The sequence below is a fragment of the Canis lupus genome, chromosome X (assembly GCF_011100685.1).
Source record: "Canis lupus familiaris isolate Mischka breed German Shepherd chromosome X, alternate assembly UU_Cfam_GSD_1.0, whole genome shotgun sequence".
Lineage (NCBI taxonomy): Eukaryota > Metazoa > Chordata > Mammalia > Carnivora > Canidae > Canis > Canis lupus.
Genome location: NC_049260.1, coordinates 27,888,878 through 27,908,789, shown reverse-complemented (window position 1 = coordinate 27,908,789; position 19,912 = coordinate 27,888,878). Strand labels below are relative to the sequence as shown.

Below are 19,912 nucleotides of genomic sequence, written 5' to 3'. Positions count from 1 at the left end.
TGAGGAGCAGGCCAGGAAGTCAGGACTCCATTAGGAGAAGTGGCAGAATAATGTGAGGCTAGCCATGAGTGTGAATGACTTAGGGCAACCATAAGGAAACCTTGAATAGATTCTTCAGTCAGCATAGACAGGCCACCTAGAATCTTCATATTCTGACAGTTACCTGGAATGTTTTACACATTCTTCTGGAAGATATAGAGTGAACAGAATGCGAAATATTTGACTAATATTGTCATAAAATTTGACTAGATTGTCCATTACTTGAAAATATGCCATTTCTGATGAGTATGAAATTGCTTTGAAGAGAATAATTTGAAACAAAAAGCAACAGAATTACATGCAAGTTGATTATCTAATCTTTTACATCCAGGACTTATTCATATAACTACAAAAAGAGAAACAGATGGAATTGTTTCTGTTTCTCACCCCAGAGAGTGAAGCCAGCTTCTACCTTTAACTGTTTAAATCCACTTCAGGCCATATATATATATACACACACACACATATATATGTATATCTATATTTTTTTGTAAAACTAAGATAAGGGAAAAACACAGCTAAGAGAAAGTTTGAAAATTGCTAATATTCTTTTGTTACTTAAAATATTGATGGGGAGAAGAAAATGATTAACAAAATCAAACAATTTATAAAGGAGTTAAATTTATTTATTTTAAAGTTTTTATTTAAGTTCCAGTGTAGGTAACAAACAGTGTCATATTAATTTCAGGCGTACAATATAGTGATTCAACACTTCCATACAACACTCCATGCTCATCACAAGTGCCCCCCTTAATCCCCATCAACTATTTCACCTGTCCCCCACCCCTCCCCTCTGACAACCATCATTTTGTTCTCTGTAGTTGAATTTATTTAAATGGGAAGCATATTTTCTTAAAAGTACACACTAAAAGGAGTACATTTTTTGTTGTTATTCTTGCCATGCTTCATAAAACAGAAAAAGATAAATGTTGTTTCTTTAGGTAACTGGGTTCAAACTAAAGCATGATTTAAGTAGTCATTGATTCACTTTGTCGCTTTTCTTTCCAAGCATTGTAGGTGAATGAAAATATTGAAATTTCTCCTGACAACAAATACATCAGTAACCTTGGTAGTTGAAAAAAGCAACTTTGCCTGGCTGCATCATCACACTCCTCACCTAAGTTAACATTTAGGGGTTTTAGCTATGTATAGATAGACATTAAATCCCTTAGTCATCTTTCTTTTTCTAAGAGATGATTAGAGATGACAAAATCAAAAAAGAGGCACAGATTTTGTTGCTGGGAGTCCATTTAAATTCTTCTCAGAACAGAGGGCTCTGGCTTTTTCTCTCCCTTCCCTTCCTCCCTCTTTCCCTCTGTCTTGTTCTCCTTGGTTTTGAGGACAGAAAAAGAAACTTTGCAAATCTTGCAACTACACCATGAATATTACAGATATGCTTCTCTATGTTCACTGACAGGATCCTTTGCTATCTTCATTTCAACAGCATTTTATTATGAGGCAAGCTAGAAGTGCAACCACTGTGAAATGTCATGGAGATAAGTCACTTTTACTGAATCTGCCAATTAGGCAAGGTAGAACAATTGATCCTATATTGGTGTTTACTATTAAATGTAGCAAAAGTGTTAACTCTGGGTAACAGGGAAAAGGTCAGTTTGCTACAAAATTTGGAAAAACCAATCATTCTTCACAGCTATTGCTTTGGGGAGAGAATTTACAAGTTTACTTTAGATCTGAGTCACCCAAAAGTTAATCTCTTGGGAATGAATAAATTCAGCCTCTTCTTCCCCTTGTGAAGGCACATGTCAGAAATAATTCTGGTTGGTTATTTTTGTCTTAAGAGACAGATTTTATTAGCTATGTTGATAAGGAATGAAAGAATTTCCCTTGAAGGAGTGACAATATTAGTTAGGAGTAAAGGTCTGTTGTGGGCTTAGATATTCATTAATGGGAAGAGAGTTGGCTATTTTGGAGGGTCTTTTAATTAAAAGAGAAGCATTTGACTGAGGAACCTTTTGTCTCAAAGCACAGTCGGCCTGAGATGAAGGTTAATGCTCAGTGTACTAGCCAAGTTTCCATTTCTTCTGAGAGATTTAGCCTTTTGTTATTAGCAACACTGGCTTAGTAACAGCATCAACAAAGTCCTTACCATACAAGTTATTAGAATCTGAAGATATAAATATGGCATGTGCACTACATTCTGACTTCAGTGAATGTTCTAGGTTAAGTACTGATTAATACAAATGACCTCTTAGAAGCTCAGTCACCTATCCTTTCCTTGCAGCTTAGTTAATCTCAAACGTTTGGGTTTCCAAAATTGGGAAATCTACTATTCTGGTGACCTTTAAAATGATCTAGATGTTCATGTAATGGGAAGAATTTTGGTGTAACCCTGCTAAAGGATTTGGCACTTGATTTCATTCCATTGCATTCTGTTCCATATCATTGAACAAACACTTATGAAAGCACAGTGGGTGCTGTGAGGAATACAGACACTTTTTATATATGGAATCTTTCTCAGGAAACTCACATGTTAGTACAACAGATAAAAACACAGAAAACAAGTGACCATTGTACCAGGCAGAATATGGAAAATGGCTTGAAAATATTAAAAATAGTGACTTGCTTGGGCAAAGGAAATGAGGCAGGGGAAATGTAGATTGTGCCACTTGTCTTTGTCATGTGTTGCACTATCCTCAGGGCTAAGAGTACAACCTGACCGTGGAGGGTCTTGAACTCAAGACTCAGGCTTTTGGAGTTACTCCATGGGTAGAAGGGAGCCATTATTGATGAGAAATTAAACTGAAGAGTAGTGGTTTAGGAAAATTTATCTTAATTTTTAGGACGATATATCTTGTAAGATAAATCAGAGCAGAGATCAATAGGAGGCCAGATGACATGGTAGGAAGATACTGCAGAAAGTGTATAGGAGCCTGAATGGAAGCAATGTCAATGAAAATTGTTAACAGGTGTAGGAAACGTTTTAGAAATCAACAGCAGAACCAGCAGGACTAAATTTAGGAAATGAGCAAAGGGCTTGAAGTAATAGATTGTGAGACTGGGCAGTTGGGAAGCAAAGTTGGATTTTAAAAAAATAGACCATACTAAGATAGAAATGCAATAATTGGGAAGTGCAGGATTCCAAAAAGCCTAAGAATACCATGGAATCAAGAATGCTTTTAGTAACTAGTTAGCTCTCTTCCATCTTTTGTAAGATTAACAGTATGTTATTGGTTACTGCTTTGAAATTCCATTTTATTTCCTTTTATCCTGATAAGTGATTAATGAATGTTTGGTGGCTATGGCAATAAAGATAAACAATATAATCAGGAAAAAAACTACCATGCTACAGCCAGAGAACCAGATAGACCTCTTTGTTTCTCTAATGCCTAGCCAATTACTTAGCACATAACTGATGCTCTGTAAATGTCTTTTTGGAGCACTTTAAATAATTCTGACTAGTTTTATCACACACAGAAGGCTCATCATTGCTTCCTTAGTTACACGTAATCTGACAACTTAAATAAACAAAAGCATTGTGAGTAGAGGCAAGGAAATAACTCATAGATGAAGGAGCACATCTATAACACAACTTCCTTGGAAATAGCATCTCTGATGCCCTCTCACTACCTCTGACATTTGTTCTTTCCTTCTATCCCTGTTTAATTCCTCGTTAAAATTCCTCAATGATTGTAATCCTGGCCTCTTTATAAGTATCACAGAAGATACCAGCAGAAGTCATACCTAGATAGGTCCATAGAAATCAAGCTTGTAATCCTTACTCATGTGGAAAAGGAAATCCATTTGATGGAATCAGATTTTTCATTGGACCTGCCCCAGAGTGATCAATTCATGAGGAATATGTGAAGAGGGAACCAGCTGGGGAAACTATAATGTCTGTAATCATAAGACTCTGTTCTTATATTTGTGTTCAGAACTGTGGCCTTTTGAGTCACAATGAACTTAATGTAAATTATAAGGACTTTTTGCCCTCTGGCCTCAGTCTTGGCTAAATTAGGTCTGGTTGCCCCCCCCTCCCTTTTTTTAAAGCTGGCCTTACAATTTAACCTTTCTTCCCAGACTCTTATTAAGAAAGGAGAGAGAAAGCCTAGAGATACTGTACTGTCTCTTTTTTTGGATTCCATAAGGACCTTACTTGACCTTCAAATGACACATAATAGGAACCATGGAATAAAAACATGTATTCTCTCAAGTGGGAGATCCCATGACCATATCCATGCATAGCATGATGACAAATATGTTCTAAAAGAGAATATCCAGATAGGAAAAATTCATAAGAGAATAGTCAAAATACAACATGATGATAAATATGTTCCAAGAGAGAATATCCAGATAGGAAGGATTCATGAGAGAGAAGTTAAGAACAATCAAAGAAACTATGCCATGCAGAAAAAAGTCACTTGAACCACCTACTAATGCCCCAAACCTCATATTAAACACTGCTCTGATTAGTATTTATTGCCAAAATGACCCAATTTTAACCCTGCTTTCAAACAGTAAGAACATACAGTAGGACCTATTTGTATGTGTCTGTATATTTTCAAAGTGAGCCTTGTGGTAGTAGTCTTTAAAATGTAATAGGTTGAATTCAAGCATCATCAGAAGGCTGAAATCTGGAACTCAACTAGAGTATACACTCGAGTAGAGTATACACACGTATACATACACTTACACACAAGAGTTTAAGTTTCTCTTTATGTGCCTTATGTTGTGCAGTCATACAAAATGGACATAGCTATCTCTTACCCTTATTTAAATGTCTTAATATATCTAATATTACAGTATATTGGAGGCAGTATATTAGACTCTGTAATACCAGGATGATTATTATGATATCTATCTTACAGGGATGATAAAAACATTTGGAACATAATTGCGTAAAAAATACCCAGAATAATACCTGGTACCCAGGATTATATGAATGACCTTAGCTGTTATTATTGTATAAGACATGACTCCAAGCCAAATAAAATTGATTTGTATGGTAATAATATTCTATTGGTGTAAGGAAGTGGCAAGTTAAAGTAGAAAAGGACAGTACCACTCTTTATATTCTACAGAGTTGTATATGAATGACGCTCAGCTTTAATTTTTTAAAATCTAATTGAGAAGGCATCTAATTTCCCATCAACATGCTATAAGCAAGCAGCAGATTCCAAGGATAACTTTACATAGTAGATATGCCATTAATTTAATAGTGATGATGATGATGATGATGATAAATCTGTGCTCATGTTATTTTTTTAACAAATCAAGTTATTCCAGCTAACAGATTATTATTTGGTTCATTAAAAATCACTGAGTACTGACTCAGTAACATTACATTGCTCAAAATATCACAGCCTTGTTGTTGTCAATACATCTATTGAAATATAACTATCCAAGATGCCATAATCTTAGAGATACTATGTTGATTTTTTTTTATTCTCAATTCCTCCTGTAATGCTTCTTTATTAGAAGTTTCTTGCTCTGGTGAGGGTAAAGAGAAAAAAAAAAGGAAAACAGATGATTCTATCTCTCACTTAAGGAGTTAGTCTAATGTAAAGTATCTCTGTTTTTCTGAACCAATACCAATTAATTCCAGTTCCCTTGAATAGGTAATGCAACGTTAATAATGTAAATGAATTATTTACGTATAAAAAACATTTTAGAATGCTTTTTAGGGGAAAATTTTTCAAAAGAAAGCCACAACAAATATGATAATAGGAATTTTAAGAAAATAATTTTTCTTGAAAAAATATTCATGTATAACAAAGTACAAGAGCATAAATCCATTCTCATATTAAAAATAATGTTGAATATGGCACTGTGTCTCTTTCTAAGGAATATAAAATTGGTAACTACAGTATACTATAATTTTTTGTTTAATAGTTCTGTTATGAGCAAAATGATTTCTAGTACAACTGGTAGCATTCTGTTATTCAGTGGAACTACATATTGCAGGGACAATTTATACTGGATAATATTTTAGATTCCATTAACAATTAAAGAGCGGGATTATATCTACTGAGAATGAGAAAACTACTAAATTGGATTTCTTTTCAAAAAGCTTTTATTTATTAGAGAGGGAACACAAGTGTGTGAGCAAGAGAGGTGCAGAGGGGTAGGGGAAAGAATCTCAAGCAGACTCCCCCCTGAGCATAGAGTCCACCCTAGGGCTTGACCTCACCATTCTGAGATCAAGACCTGAGCGAAAACATACAGTCACCTGCTTAACTGACTGAGCCATTCAGGCACCCCTAAGCTGGATATTTTTATATGATCTATAGTTTTAGCACACTGAGAATATTAGTAATTAGAAGATACATGATGTAATTATCAAAAGTTTTGGGAATAAATACTGATGCCCAGAGTGACTATTTACATGGATCTTAGTCTATGAATTGAATGATAAGGTGATAATATCAGAAATAGAAGAAAAATCAGCATTTCCTCACCACCTACCAATTCTAAGCATTGTGGTACCTGATTCTAATGTATTATCTCATTTAATTCCAGTATAAAAGCTTTCCTGTAGGGATTTAAATCCCTCATTTTTAGATAAATAAATGTGTTCGGTGTGGTTAAGGAGTTGCCTAAGGTAACTTAAATAGTAATCCGTAGACTCTGGCTTTTCATCTTGACCTATCTGCCAGACTCTTTGCCCTCTTTTCTTAGATTCCAAAGAAGTCTGACTCTGGTGGCTATCCTAGAGGCTAGAGCAAATGCAGAGAGCAGCCAGGAGCTTGAGCAAGTGTGGCATTTGTTTTCCCTGGCTTGGGAGTATCTGAATGAAAGAGATGGAGAGATTGCATAGAAGTCTTCAGACTCAGAGTCAGCAATCAGGAAAGAGAGCTTATTAGTGGTAGCTGCATATAGAAGTGCTCAGAATTAAAATGGTTAAGGAAAGGATTTTTCACCATGAATCCTGTAGCACTTTCTTCAAAATTAGGGCAAAAGGAACTAGAAAGGGAACATAGAACAAAATCGGCTTATGAAGAGAATGGCAGTAATGTTGGAGCAGGAGGATAATCAGTAGAATTGAATATCACATCTACATATCACTTCCTCTATGCTGTGCCTGAAAACTTCCATCCCACTCCTCTCTCCCAATATTCCTGTTCTCTTCTTTTTCATTAATTATTGTCAGGCTAAAGGCATTTTGTAATTATTTATTCAATTTTCGTGGGGTTCCCTTGACTTTCTGATTTCAGCAGTGTAACTATAGGCAGGATGTATGGGTGCCTGTATACATGTGCAAATTACAGAGGAAGGAGGAAAAGTATGAGAATTGAGGTCTTTATTTTAGTGATTAGAGTCTGTCCTCCTTGCCCTGTAACATAGGTGTTCTGCCCATACTCATTTTTTAACAATGTGTGTGATCACTGGATCAGTTAGTTTATTTTTTAAAAAGATTTTACTTATTTATTTATGAGAGACACACACACAGCGAGGCAGAGACATAGGCAGAGGGAGAAGCAGGAACCTGATGTGGGACTTGATCCCAGGATTCCAGAATCACACCCTGGCATTTACACAGTTGCTCAGCCACTTAGCCACCCAGGTGTCCCTAGATCAGTTAGTTAAAACTACCATTGTCAATCTCATGTAAATAATTTGGAAGTTGAAGTCTTACTTATGGATTTAAAATTCATATTGTATCTTTCCAAATCCCCAAAATTTGCTATAACTTCAGTTCTTCATTCTTGGATTTCTGAAAGCATGCTCTTTCTGTACTAATGATACCTATTAGTATGATAGATAGCAGGAATTAGATGAGCATGAATGAGGTGACTATTGGATTCTTGCAGTAGGGTTTGAAATCTTTGTTCTCAATGTGCCTAAATGAGAGTTTTTAGTACTAACTAGCTCTTAATGTTTATTGAGTTCATACTGTGTGCTAGGCAGTATGCTAAGCAATTATATTGTATTCAGGATTCCTAACCATCTAAAGGGATAGACATTCTTATTATCCCATTTTGAAAATTAGTAAGCTGAAGCTTGGTGTGGTTGAAGACTTTCTCAAGGTCACATGACTGGTTTGCAGTGCATCCAGAAATCAAACCCAGGAAATCTGACTTCAGATCCCACACCTTTAAGCATGCATATATTTTTATTAACCTGTCATCCATGTAATACCCTATTATACTCTGAACAAGGCAGGGTACATTAATTATGAACTCTGTTTTTACAACATTTTTTTCATACTTCTTGAACCCCCATCTTGCAATTGGAAAGCTTTAGGTGGGAAGCTTTAGGTTTTAAAATTTTTCTGATATCTTCATTGAAATGGTCTTTAGGGCCCCCTTTGGTAGCTTAGGAATTGGCTGAAATATAAACATTTATTTCTAAGAAAAAGATAAAAACAGTAGTCCTGATATAAAAACTAATATAATATAATCACATTTAGTAAGTGGATATCAAAATAAAAGGTCTTCTAGGGAGGCCTGTTGAGGTAGATTTTTTAAAATATTCAGCAAATGTACAACAAAATTACATACTATAAATAGATCCTCCTGAAAACTAGACCATACTATGACCAGTGAGGCTTAGCAAAATAAATATTGGACTGAAAATAAAATGACAAGTCATTTACAGATCATTTCACTCAGGGAGGCAGGAGATACAGAGCCTAGACCAGTGCAGAGCTGATGGAAAGAAGGAAATAAGAATGACCATAAGAGAAAAGGTGAAGAGAAGGATGAATTGCCTAACTTCTCATCATTTTTTAAGAAATCATAAAATTTTCTGATTTGGCCAGGATGTTTTCATTTGAAAATAAAATAAATTCATATCCAGACGTATTGCATTAGCTAATTGTGTGCATAAGTGTCTAGGGACTTTTTTTGATCCTGAGATGTATTTTTTAAAATACTACTTTCCTAGCTGTTGGACTTATCCCATGTTTCTAGAAGCTCTACTAATTTCTTAATATTTTTTGCAAATTTTATATTTGATATAACTTTTGTTTTTATCAGCCTTTCTTTTTGTGTACATTTTTTGGGCTAAATTAAAAACTAAAAATTCCTTAAACTTAATATTTTCTTAATCATCTTTTAATTATATTAATTTAAAGTAATATATGGGAGGCAGAAGATGGCCTTAGAATCCATGCATAGCCTATGATCTGTGTTGTTTCTAGATGTGTCTGTACATGTGTGTGCATGTGTACACGTATGTGTGCATGTTGGACCTGGTGTTGGCAATTTTGTGTTGGTTGATCATTGAAGTAGAAGGAGTAATAAAATAAACTGTGCATGTAGGCAGCTACTGCCCTTTCCTATTCCGTGTTCCTGAGCATATACTATGGCTGAGGGGAGTATTGTATAACCTCCTACAGAGATTATGAGAGACCCAGCCTTGTTTTTATGTTCTGTTTCTCCATGTTTCTATTAGTCGTTCATCTTCACCTCAACACATCAAATCTAGTAATTTACTAGCCTTATGCATTTCCATTCCTTTGTTTTTCAAGCATTATTTCACAGATGTGCTAATAAAGAGCTAAATCATTTAAGTTTGGAGTAAACACTAAACTGACTCTTTAGTGATAGTTCTGAGCCAGGTTTTGAAAAACAATTTGACATGGGTCAGGGCAAGAAGGATTCACTACCACTGATGGCATTTGAAGGGAATAGAAGAAAAGTTATATTTAAATCATAAAATTGTGAATATGTACTAAGGGAATAACAAATTTTGTCAGGACCTTTAACTACAGAATAATTTATAAGAAATAGAATTATGTACAGAGGTATAACAAAATCTGTTTGTCAAATCTAAGCATTTTTAATGTTAAATTTCACTGTTGGCCTTTTCCCTTGTCATAAAAAAAAGATTGTTAGTTGACATTAGAGAACAAACATTTCTGACATTTGTATCTATCTAATAATGGTATAGAAATGCAATTAGGAGCCTGAATTTTTTTTCATTTGGTAAGTGTAACAAATGCATTACTTTAATAAAAATAACTGTAAGAAGTACATAATAAAATACCTAGCATGTACTTGTGTGTGTATAATTTATATGTTTTTAATAAAGAAAAACATACTTTAACAATCATAGCATTTTAATTTGAAGATATTATTTTCTGATAGGCAAAAATGTTAGCATACTTCTCTGGAGGTATATCTATATTTGGAATAATTTGGCTCGTATTTCAGGATTAGCAAATCTGTAAATCTCTATTGTATAAATACAGCTATGATAAATTCAAATCCATAAGAAGTAAATCTTTAATTAAAATTAATTTTAAAACAGCTTTAAAATTGTAATGTATTTTAAAAATGAGTAGTCTTGAGAATCTGGGTTTCCTCAAAAAGGGAAGCAGGAAGGCATAGTTTCTACCGATGATCCAAGCCCTTATTCATGGATATGTAGGTGGATGGGAAAATTTCACTTTTTAAACCCACCTTTCTGTATGTGACATTCTTGCTACTTCTATTTTTTTTTATAATTTAAAGATGACTTTATTCTTTTTTTTTTTTTTTGTATATTTTTTATCGGAGTTTGATTTACCCAGTGCTCATCCCGTCAAGTGCCCTGTCAGTGCCCATCAGGGATCAACTTTTTAAAAAAATGAATTCTAGACATTGGATATTTTATAGTCTTTTGTATTTTGTTGATATTGGGGGCATTAGCAAATTCTGTGGTATGCATTCTATTTATTTTCAGAGAGGAGGTCTAGGGAAATAGGAAATATGATTACAAATGTTCCCGTAGCTTCTGTCTTGCAGCTATGGAGTGTGCTCAGGAAAGTCAGTTTAACCGTTTCTGCTTTAATGCCTGATTATGAGTAACAGAAAAGGTATAATTTGAAAAAGTCCTAGAGAAAAAAATCCCGGAAATAAATCAAATAGTATATGCTAATATCCTCTGGTGCTGTGTACTCTTCAAGAATTTCAGCCACTGTAGAGTGCCTTTCCCATGTTCCATTGTCTCCCTTTACTCTCTACAGATCCCGATAGGTCTTAAGTTTGATTTTGAAACTATCAACCGACAACTAGCCTTAGTGGTTCTTTGTGTTAGCACTTCTGCAAAAGCATAAAATGTAAACCCTTGATAAATATGGCAAGAATATAATTTCTGATTATAAAGCAACTAGATAAGCAAAACAAAATCAGAAATCTAAGTGCTGGAGAAAATAAATAGTACATTTGATCACATATGCTTTAGAAAGACTGAACCTCAGTTTAAAATTAGTGCTTCACTGGTCATACAATAATTTTCTCAAGTTCCTTTGCTAAAATATATTAAAACAGTGAAAACAACAGTTTAGATGTAAAAAAGTGAACAATGTAGCATTATTTCCTAGTTGTTTTGAATACATGTAATTATATATGCTTTCATATTTGAATGATAGGGAGAAAGAATTTGACCAAATTAAAGAAACCAATTTATGATATATTAGCCACCAAAATATTATTTTAATTATTTTTACAATTCCTGGATGGTACATGTGAAATATTCCCAGTCCTGCCTTATATAACTCATAAAACACAGACTCAACATGACTTTCAAGGACAACTCTGAATGTTAATGTTTCCATTTTCGGCCTCATGACAGAGTTTTATTACCTAATGTAAGCTCCGGAATGTCAAAGGAGTGATAGGCAGTATAGACTCCACACACAAAATAAATGCATAGTCATTTTATTCTAAATTGCTTCACTTGAAAATATGGCATGAAAAATCTAGAGAGAGGAACTAAAAGTAAGTGATTTTATAGCACTCTAAAATGGTGAGACTCAAAAAATAAAAGTCCTAGGATAAAAATGCTCATGCATTTGAGTTTGTGATATGGCCAATCCCAAATAAATTTGCTTACATATTCCATAGGGCTTGCATAACTAAGAGCTGGTCTGATAGGTACCAAGCACCATTGTTCCACAGGCAAGGACTGCAGATTTTCTAGAAATTAATAGACCTTGTCCCAGACTTGCTTTTCCACTCTTGTATTATATAATAAAGTGTTCCAGGGAGCAAACTAGATGACTATACATTTTACATACCCATGTAGGGATTTTCTAATCACAATTAGTGTAGCATGATAAGGTCTTGGGGGAACTAGAACTCCCAGGCAAGATGTCTCAGTTCTAGAGCATCCTTCTCTGTTTTTTCCTTCTCTGTTTATCTTTCCTTACTCTGTTACCCTGTTTATCTTTACAAAAAAAGTTGTATACTATGATTTTTAAAAGAGTGGACTACTGTTTTATGGTTATGTGTGGTTTCAGGACAGTTACAATTATGTTTTTTAAATAGTGACTCCCTCTTGTTAGATTGTAATCTTTATCCAAACTCATGTTTGCGTATTGACCTTCCCCACCCATCCCACCCCCACGTGGCATCATTCATTCATTTAGCAACAGTCTATTGATCTTCAGTTGCTTGTAATATGTAGTGAGCAGGACAAGGAACATCTCTGTTCTAGTGGACAGTATATTCCTGTAAGTTGTACAGACAATACATGACTAAACCAATATATAAGAAAATATTGAGTAGTGAAAATGGTATCTTAAAAAATTAGAGAGACTGAGTGTAATTGAGAAGGAAGTTTAGATAGCATCTTCATGAAAAGCCCTTCTGGGCAAGTGACACTTAAAATGGGTCTTGAACAATAAGAAGGAAACATTATTTAGAGATATGGAGGAAGAACACTTCAGACAAAGCAAACAGTTTGACAGATTGTGAAAGAGAAGTTAAGTATGGCCAAAACATAGTATAAGAGGGGAAGAAGGGTATGCTGTTAGATTTGACAGGTAGGCAGGTGCTAGATTGCAGAAGGATTTGTGGGAAAGAATTTGTGTTTTGTGACTCCATTGGCTTTTATACAAAGGAATGACATCTGATTTGTAGTTGAGCAGAGAAGAAGGAACCAACAAAGGAGTTAAAAAGCAGTGCTTAGTGACGTGGGAGGAAATCAGGAAGGGGTGGTATGTGAAGTAGAAGAGAATGCATGAAGAATGAATTTGGGGACCTGGAAGTTGATGGCAACCTTTGCAAGACATGTTTCAATGGGATAACTGGCAAAGAGAATAGTGGGATAAGGAAATGTAATTAGTAAGTGTAGAAAACAAAATATTCTTTGGAGAAGAGGGATACATAATAAGTAGTAGGAGGAAGGGTTTGTTGGGTCAAGAGAGTTTGTCTTGTTTTAGTTGATAATGGTGAACTTCAGTAGAGAAGGAGACACTGAAGATGCCAGAGGCTGCAGGTAATTTTAGGAGAAAAGACTTTGAAAAAGTGAGAGGAGGTGGGATAAGATGTAGAACATCTTACCATACTTCTCTCAACAGATTCTTCCTCCATGTACTTCCAAGTTCAGTTGACAGTAGAAATGTCTAATTTTGCTGAGCACCATAGCAAAAAATTTTCTTGGAACAGTTTTAGTTTAATAAAAAATTACATTACCCAAAACATGACAGAAATTAAACCCCACCCATTTGGGAAGGAATGTTTTGGCATTCAATTCAGAAGACTGTTATTTTAATTACATTTATTTATTTATTTATTTATTTATTCATTCATTCATTCATTCATTCATTCTTTCAGGTGCTTCAAGAAGACTTAGAACAGGAACAAGTCAGGGTCAATTCCCTCACTCATATGGTGGTGGTAGTCGATGAATCTAGTGGAGACCATGCAACTGCTGCTTTGGAAGAACAACTTAAGGTCAGATTATTTTCTTTAATATACCAGCTGTGTCATTCAAAATAATTAATTGCAATTTAGAAAATTTCTAGAAAATGCATAATGTAATTTGCATATTACAAATACTTACAATGCAACACATTTATTTAAACTAATCCAAGTTATATCCCATTTGCAGACGTTTCCCTTTCATTAACCACCCACTGTTTGTTCACACTAGCTTCCTGGCCTTTGGGGAAATACATGATTACAGATACTTTTTAAAAAAATTATAGTTGAATAACATGTATTAGAGAAGTGGTCAGAGGAATATCGTTTATATACTCTTAAAACCTACAGTCAAAGAAAGGACAAATGTTAAAAAAAAACACAAAAAGGATCACATTCAATGAAATCATGAGAAACCAACACCTTCATATTTTTTTCCTGGAAAACTTCAGTTATAATCTTGATGAGGACACAGAATATTTAAGTTATGAAAGTTTTGTGGGGGAAGACACTTAGCTTTTCAAGCCCTCATTCAACCTGAGTCATAGTAATTATGTCCTTGGAAACATAACCAATACCTATAACAAAGAGCAAGGTAGGTATTTTCATATTTTTATCTTTTCTTCCTAATTGGGAACAAAAACATTTTACTGTGAAAAAATTTGAAAACATTTTCAACAAAACACATGTACATAAAGCAAAACATCAACATTAAGGAAAAATGCAACAATTTGTTCTGAATTTGACACGTACATTCATATTCATATATATATATATAAAATATATATACAAAACAACAGATGATATTTGAGAGATTCATTTTACCCATGAAATGTCTGTCTTTTCTTTGTGATTTTTAAGGGCCAATAGCCTGACATGTCTAAGGATACAATCAATGTGAGTTTAAGTAGCTTTATTAGCCCAAGGTTGTTCTAAACATAATTACTCTTACTTAACCTATAACACAGTTTCTTAAAGCTTCATTTCTGTTTTCTTCTTTCTTTGTGTGAATTGTGTTATTACCTCAGTAAAATGTCATTTCCTCAGGTTACTGCTTTAAATTTCCAGTCTTTAACAATGGTATCTTCTCCTCTATCATTAAATGACAAAAAGAAAATTCTTAAACTGCTATAACCAAGCATTTAACATATATTAGTCACCAGTGTTAATTGCTTATGATTCAATGAAGTTACAGGGATCAGAGATATAAAAAGGCTTATGACACCTAATATTATAATGTATCATCACATATATGATCAAATGTATTATACACATACATACTCATGACCAGCTAAAGGACTGTACTGATAGGCCATTGCTATAACCATTTAAAGTAATTCCATAGTTCTTATAAAACAGTCCTGTAACTAATTATAGATGAGTAAAATCTAATACTTAGCATTCCTCAGAAATCTTCAGAAAAGGTGAAAAAAGACTAGGGGGCAGAAGTTAGGAGAGTGATTGGTTAAAAAAAAAAATCATGGCCGACATTTCTCTAAGTCATAGACTATTTCTAATTAAAACAGCAACTGAGAAAACACGCACTTTGGTATTATCAGACCTAGGACAATTAGCTTTAGAATGTAATCATACTGAGGTGACGTCTGAGGGGCCAGGCCACCTTGAAATATAGTTCATAGCACTCTCAGATGGTGATTGGGTTAGAGCTTACTTAGGATAAATTAAGAGTTGTGTCCCTAAGCTTTTCCCTATTTATTCTCCTACTTGCTTTCATTTTCACCTTATTTTCTGTCTTTATATAATTGGTCCAGATATATCTACTAAGATAGCTGAGCATGTATTGACTTCCCCTAAATCATACGGACTCCATGTGCCATTGTCTGTGATTGCCTCACCATTAATTAGTGTTGACTGCTACCTCCTAGCCTCCTCTTTTCCCCACAACTCCCTTTTCCCTTTTGATACTCTCATTTCCCTGTACATACTCCCTTACTGTGACCTGACTTTTGGTTAATCTAGACTAGTGTCTAAAAGGGCAGGGTTAGTAGGAATTCCTGGGGGAGAATGCCGTAATGTTTCTTTCTTCCCATCCCATCACTTTTCTCAATCTTAGAAGAATCCATGCTTGAATTCTGTGCCTTATTTGTCCATTGATTTGAATTGTTCTGGAATGCTGGGCTTTTGTGTGACTTTGACATTTTGGTGATTCTTTCTTGGGTTCTTTGCAAATGATATAATCTAATCTTAATCTGGTTGAACTTTAAGAGGAAAGAGGAGAGAAAGTAGAGTTGGTAGAGAAGGAGGAGGAGAGAAGAAATGATAAAGGAGAAAAAGACAGATAAACAAGTACATTAGAACAGTCACTTTAACAGCAACGCAAGTATTTTTTGCACATAATAAGAATTCCATGTGTGCTCCAGAAACTGTGAGCCATTAGTATATTTTATACGGGGCCCAGAGGAATTCTGTTAGAATAGGGACAATTTTAGGAAAGAAAAACAGGTATATGGACTCCATACAAGGGGCCAAAATAAAACAAAAGAAAAACAAAACTGGCAGGGATCTGAAAAGAATCCTCAAGGGCTTTTGTTGGAGCTAGGTCTGGTCATCAATCGCTTATTCCCCTAGACTTGTTAGTGTTGAATGTTTATCCCACTCCTTTTCCAACATTGCAATGTCTTCATCTGTTTTGCTCTAGTGTACTGAGGCACCATCTCAAGCCCCCAAATGGATACCCAGTGGTCTTTAATGAAGAGATGCAGATGAGGCAAACTAGAAATGGGAATCCTTTTTTTTTTTTTCATTTATTCCTAAGAGACACAGAGAGAGAGGCAGAGACATAAGCAGAGGGAGAAGCAGAGTCCCTGAGGTGAGCCCGATGTGGGGCTTGATCCCAGGACCTCGGGATCACAACCTGAGCTAAAGCTGAATGCTTAACCAAGTGCCATCCAAGTGCAAAAGGAGAGTCCTTGTTTTAATACAATTAGAGAGGGACATGTTCTTATCATATGGAGTTTGAACTCTGAAAATACTCCTTATAGAATATTTTTATATGTGTTGACTTAATCCTATGAACTTTATTATAAGTTAGATTTTCTCTAACTTTTTAAGAGGACTTCTAGAAGCCATTCAGCTAAAAAGTTTTAAGAAAAACAAAGTTAGGTCAGAACATATGCTTAGGGATTCTGAGATAGCATGGCTTATGAAGGATAATATTCTGAAAAGTACCGTCTGTTGTAAATTAATTTGATTCTCTCTCAGAGGTTCAACTTGTCCCTCAGCAATGTCACCACAGGTCATAAACTTGTCCTTAACTTCAGAGATGTCTAGGATGCCAATGCACAGAGAGTCTGATTTGTAAGCAGTGATGCCCATTAACTGATTTTATTGAGAAATAGCTTGGCTAAATAACTGAGATTAGTAATTTATGTAGAGTATTCAGTTCTGGAGGACATTATCATATGTCTTTCTGAACATCTGCATTTTGTTTTTCATTTTCTCAGTGAATACTTACTGTGTTCTTATTATGTCCCTGGGATTGTGCTGGGTAACAGAGGCAAAACAGTGAACAAAAAGAGAATTTGTCATTACCATCCTGGGTCAGGAGTGAGTAATCTGTGAGCCTGCTGCCTTCCTTAGAAACTAGAAACAATGGTAGCCATTTCCCAGGCTCCCTCTTTAAAATCAAAGGCTAATTCCTTTCATTCGTGGTCACCATGGTAGGTATGGTAGACATGGTGATTGCTCTCTTGGTTCTTGTAGTCTAACAGAGGAAATAGACCTTAATCAGATATTTATAGAAATTAGCAAATGTTTAAGAGTGGACATAGCTTATTTCTATGAAGGAAAAGAACAAGGTTTTGTGACAACATAATTATATGACTCCAACTGAAATTTGAGGGCAAAGATGATTCCCTAGGAAAGTGATTAAGCTAGGGTCTGGAGGATATGTTGGAGGGATCTGCATAAAGTGTGTGTAAAGTACATGGTGTAGATGGGTAGTTTTCAGGAAGGGGAAACATAAGATGAGGTGAGCATGGCATCCTCAAGAAACTGAAATTTGGCTGCAATTCTGAAGTTCAGAAGAGTGGTGTTAGAGGAGACTTGGCAGATAGAAGGGGCTTACCTAAGAGTTAGGATTGGTGTGTGATACTAAACTCCACTAAAATTCAGTCAGCAAACATGTATTGAGCAGCAGCTCTCTGCCTGGATGACAGCTGGGACTACAATGGCAGGGAGAAGCAGGGGTAATAGTCATGACACCTGCCCTCCTGGGCCCACACTAATCAAGTACGATGTAATGTAAAATTATGGCCCTGGTGAATTCAGTGGACAAAAATAGACATTGCTAGATGCCCTATCTTGCTCTAGAAGGTCAGAAAAGTAGAAGTTAATTAGGCCATAGTAAAGGGTAGGAAAGTGTTCTGTACAGAAGAACAGTATTTATTCATTCAACAAATATGTCTTGCATGTCTACTAGGTGCCAGCCAAGTCTAAGCTTTGAGGTTAAGCATGGGCAAAGCATAAATGATTTCTCTATGAAGCTTACATTCTAAGCACACCTCATAATAAATAAGTAAGTTTTATATTATGAAAAAGGTGGTAAGAACTATAAGGAAAAGACTGGAGAAGGGAGCAGTTTTATATGTGAGTAGTAAGGGGATGCTTTCTTGAGAAGACAGCATTTACGCAGAAACTAAAACAAAATAAAGAGGGTGTTTGGAAGGTGTGTGGGCCCTATGGGGCCTTTTATATTTGAAAAACTGAAGAAAGACTATAAGTAGAATATAAGGAACATCTATTGTTCTAGGGAGAGAGTTGTTTCTAATAAAAAAGAACTGGAAACATAGGCGTCTAGTTTTAGAAGTTGTTCTAATGAAAACACCTTCCAGAGAAAAGGCAGAGCTATTGAAGTCCCATTTGTAGATATGTTCTTCTATGCATGTAAACACTTGAGAGTCCAACTAGATGTATTAAAGTTGTCTAAGGCCTGGACCCAGGAGAGTTTTTGGCATATAAAAGGCATTTGGACTATTCTGTTAAATGACCTTCATCTTAAAGTTACTGTCTATTATTATGGAGAAATAAAGATTTATCAAAAGAATGTACACAGACAAGCATCCTCTTCTGAAGAATAACTTAGAAAATACAATTTTCTTTTTTTTTCTTTTTTTTTAAGATTTTATTTATTTATTCATGAAAGATTGAGAGACAGAGAGAGAGAGCGCCAGAGACAAAGGCAGAGGGAGAAGCAGGCTCCATGCACCGGGAGCCCGATGTGGGATTCGATCCCAGGTCTCCAGGATCGCGCCCTGGGCCAAAGGCAGGCGCTAAACCACTGCGCCACCCAGGGATCCCAGAAAATACAATTTTAGAACAGATTATTAAATACATATTCAGTTTATTGCTCATCTAATGAAGTTACTCAACTTGTTTATTGAATAAAATAAGAATTTTTGAAGATAAAAAAGGCCTCTAAGAACTAACATACATTCATTAAAATCAAGACATGAAAACCAACTTTATATCAGATGACATTAAGCAATTTGTACAAATATTAAGTAGTAGTATTTTTTTAAGTTTTTATTTATTTATTCATGAGAGACACAGAGAGAGAGAGAGGCAGAGACGTAGGCAGATGGAGAAGCAGGCCCCCCACAAGGAGCCCGATGTGGGACTCAAACCAGCATCCTGGGATCATGTCCTGGGCCAAAGGCAGATGCTCAACTGCTGAGCCACCCAGTTGTCCCTTAAGTAGTAGCATTGAGGCAGATTCTTTGGGGGATTTATTAAGTTGGTTGATCCGATGGAGTGGAATGCATATAAAGTATTTTGATTTACCTAAAATATTTTGCAAAGCCTTCAATGGTATGTCTATGGATAAGATGAGCCTTCTTATCCCTCTGTGGGCTGGTGGAGAATGTCTGTGTTTTTAATATATTCTTTCCTGGTACCTGATTTATGTGCCAGAGAATTGGACTGAAAATGATTGGATTCCTTTATTCACTCTGCAATGTCAGAAAGTTTTGGGGAAAGAAGCCATTTGAGGTTTTAGCTGGGATACTGTATACACTTTGTCTGAAAAGGAGTGGTTAATGGATAATTTCCTCTCCCACATGACTTTAGAAAATTTATAACAATGACATGTAAAGTTAGAATGTCACATTCAAATGTAATATTCTTGTCTTTCATGTTTTAACTCAAGAAAGGTATGTTTGTCTGAAATCTTGCTGCTTGTAAAAAGTAGTATCTTTAAATCAATTAGGTTTTTGATGAGGAAGGTCTGACTTCCCATCCATTCATGTAAGTGTAAATATATATGT

General features: G+C 35.2%; 1 protein-coding gene across 1 annotated transcript in view; it reads left to right on the top strand.

Moving 5' to 3' along the window:
- Positions 1-19,912, top strand: part of DMD (dystrophin) — a 2,084,073-nt gene that overhangs the window by 631,261 nt on the left and 1,432,900 nt on the right. Inside the window, 1 exon segment of the mRNA NM_001003343.1 lies at positions 13,542-13,661. Within this exon segment, the coding sequence (NP_001003343.1) occupies positions 13,542-13,661 (120 nt within the window).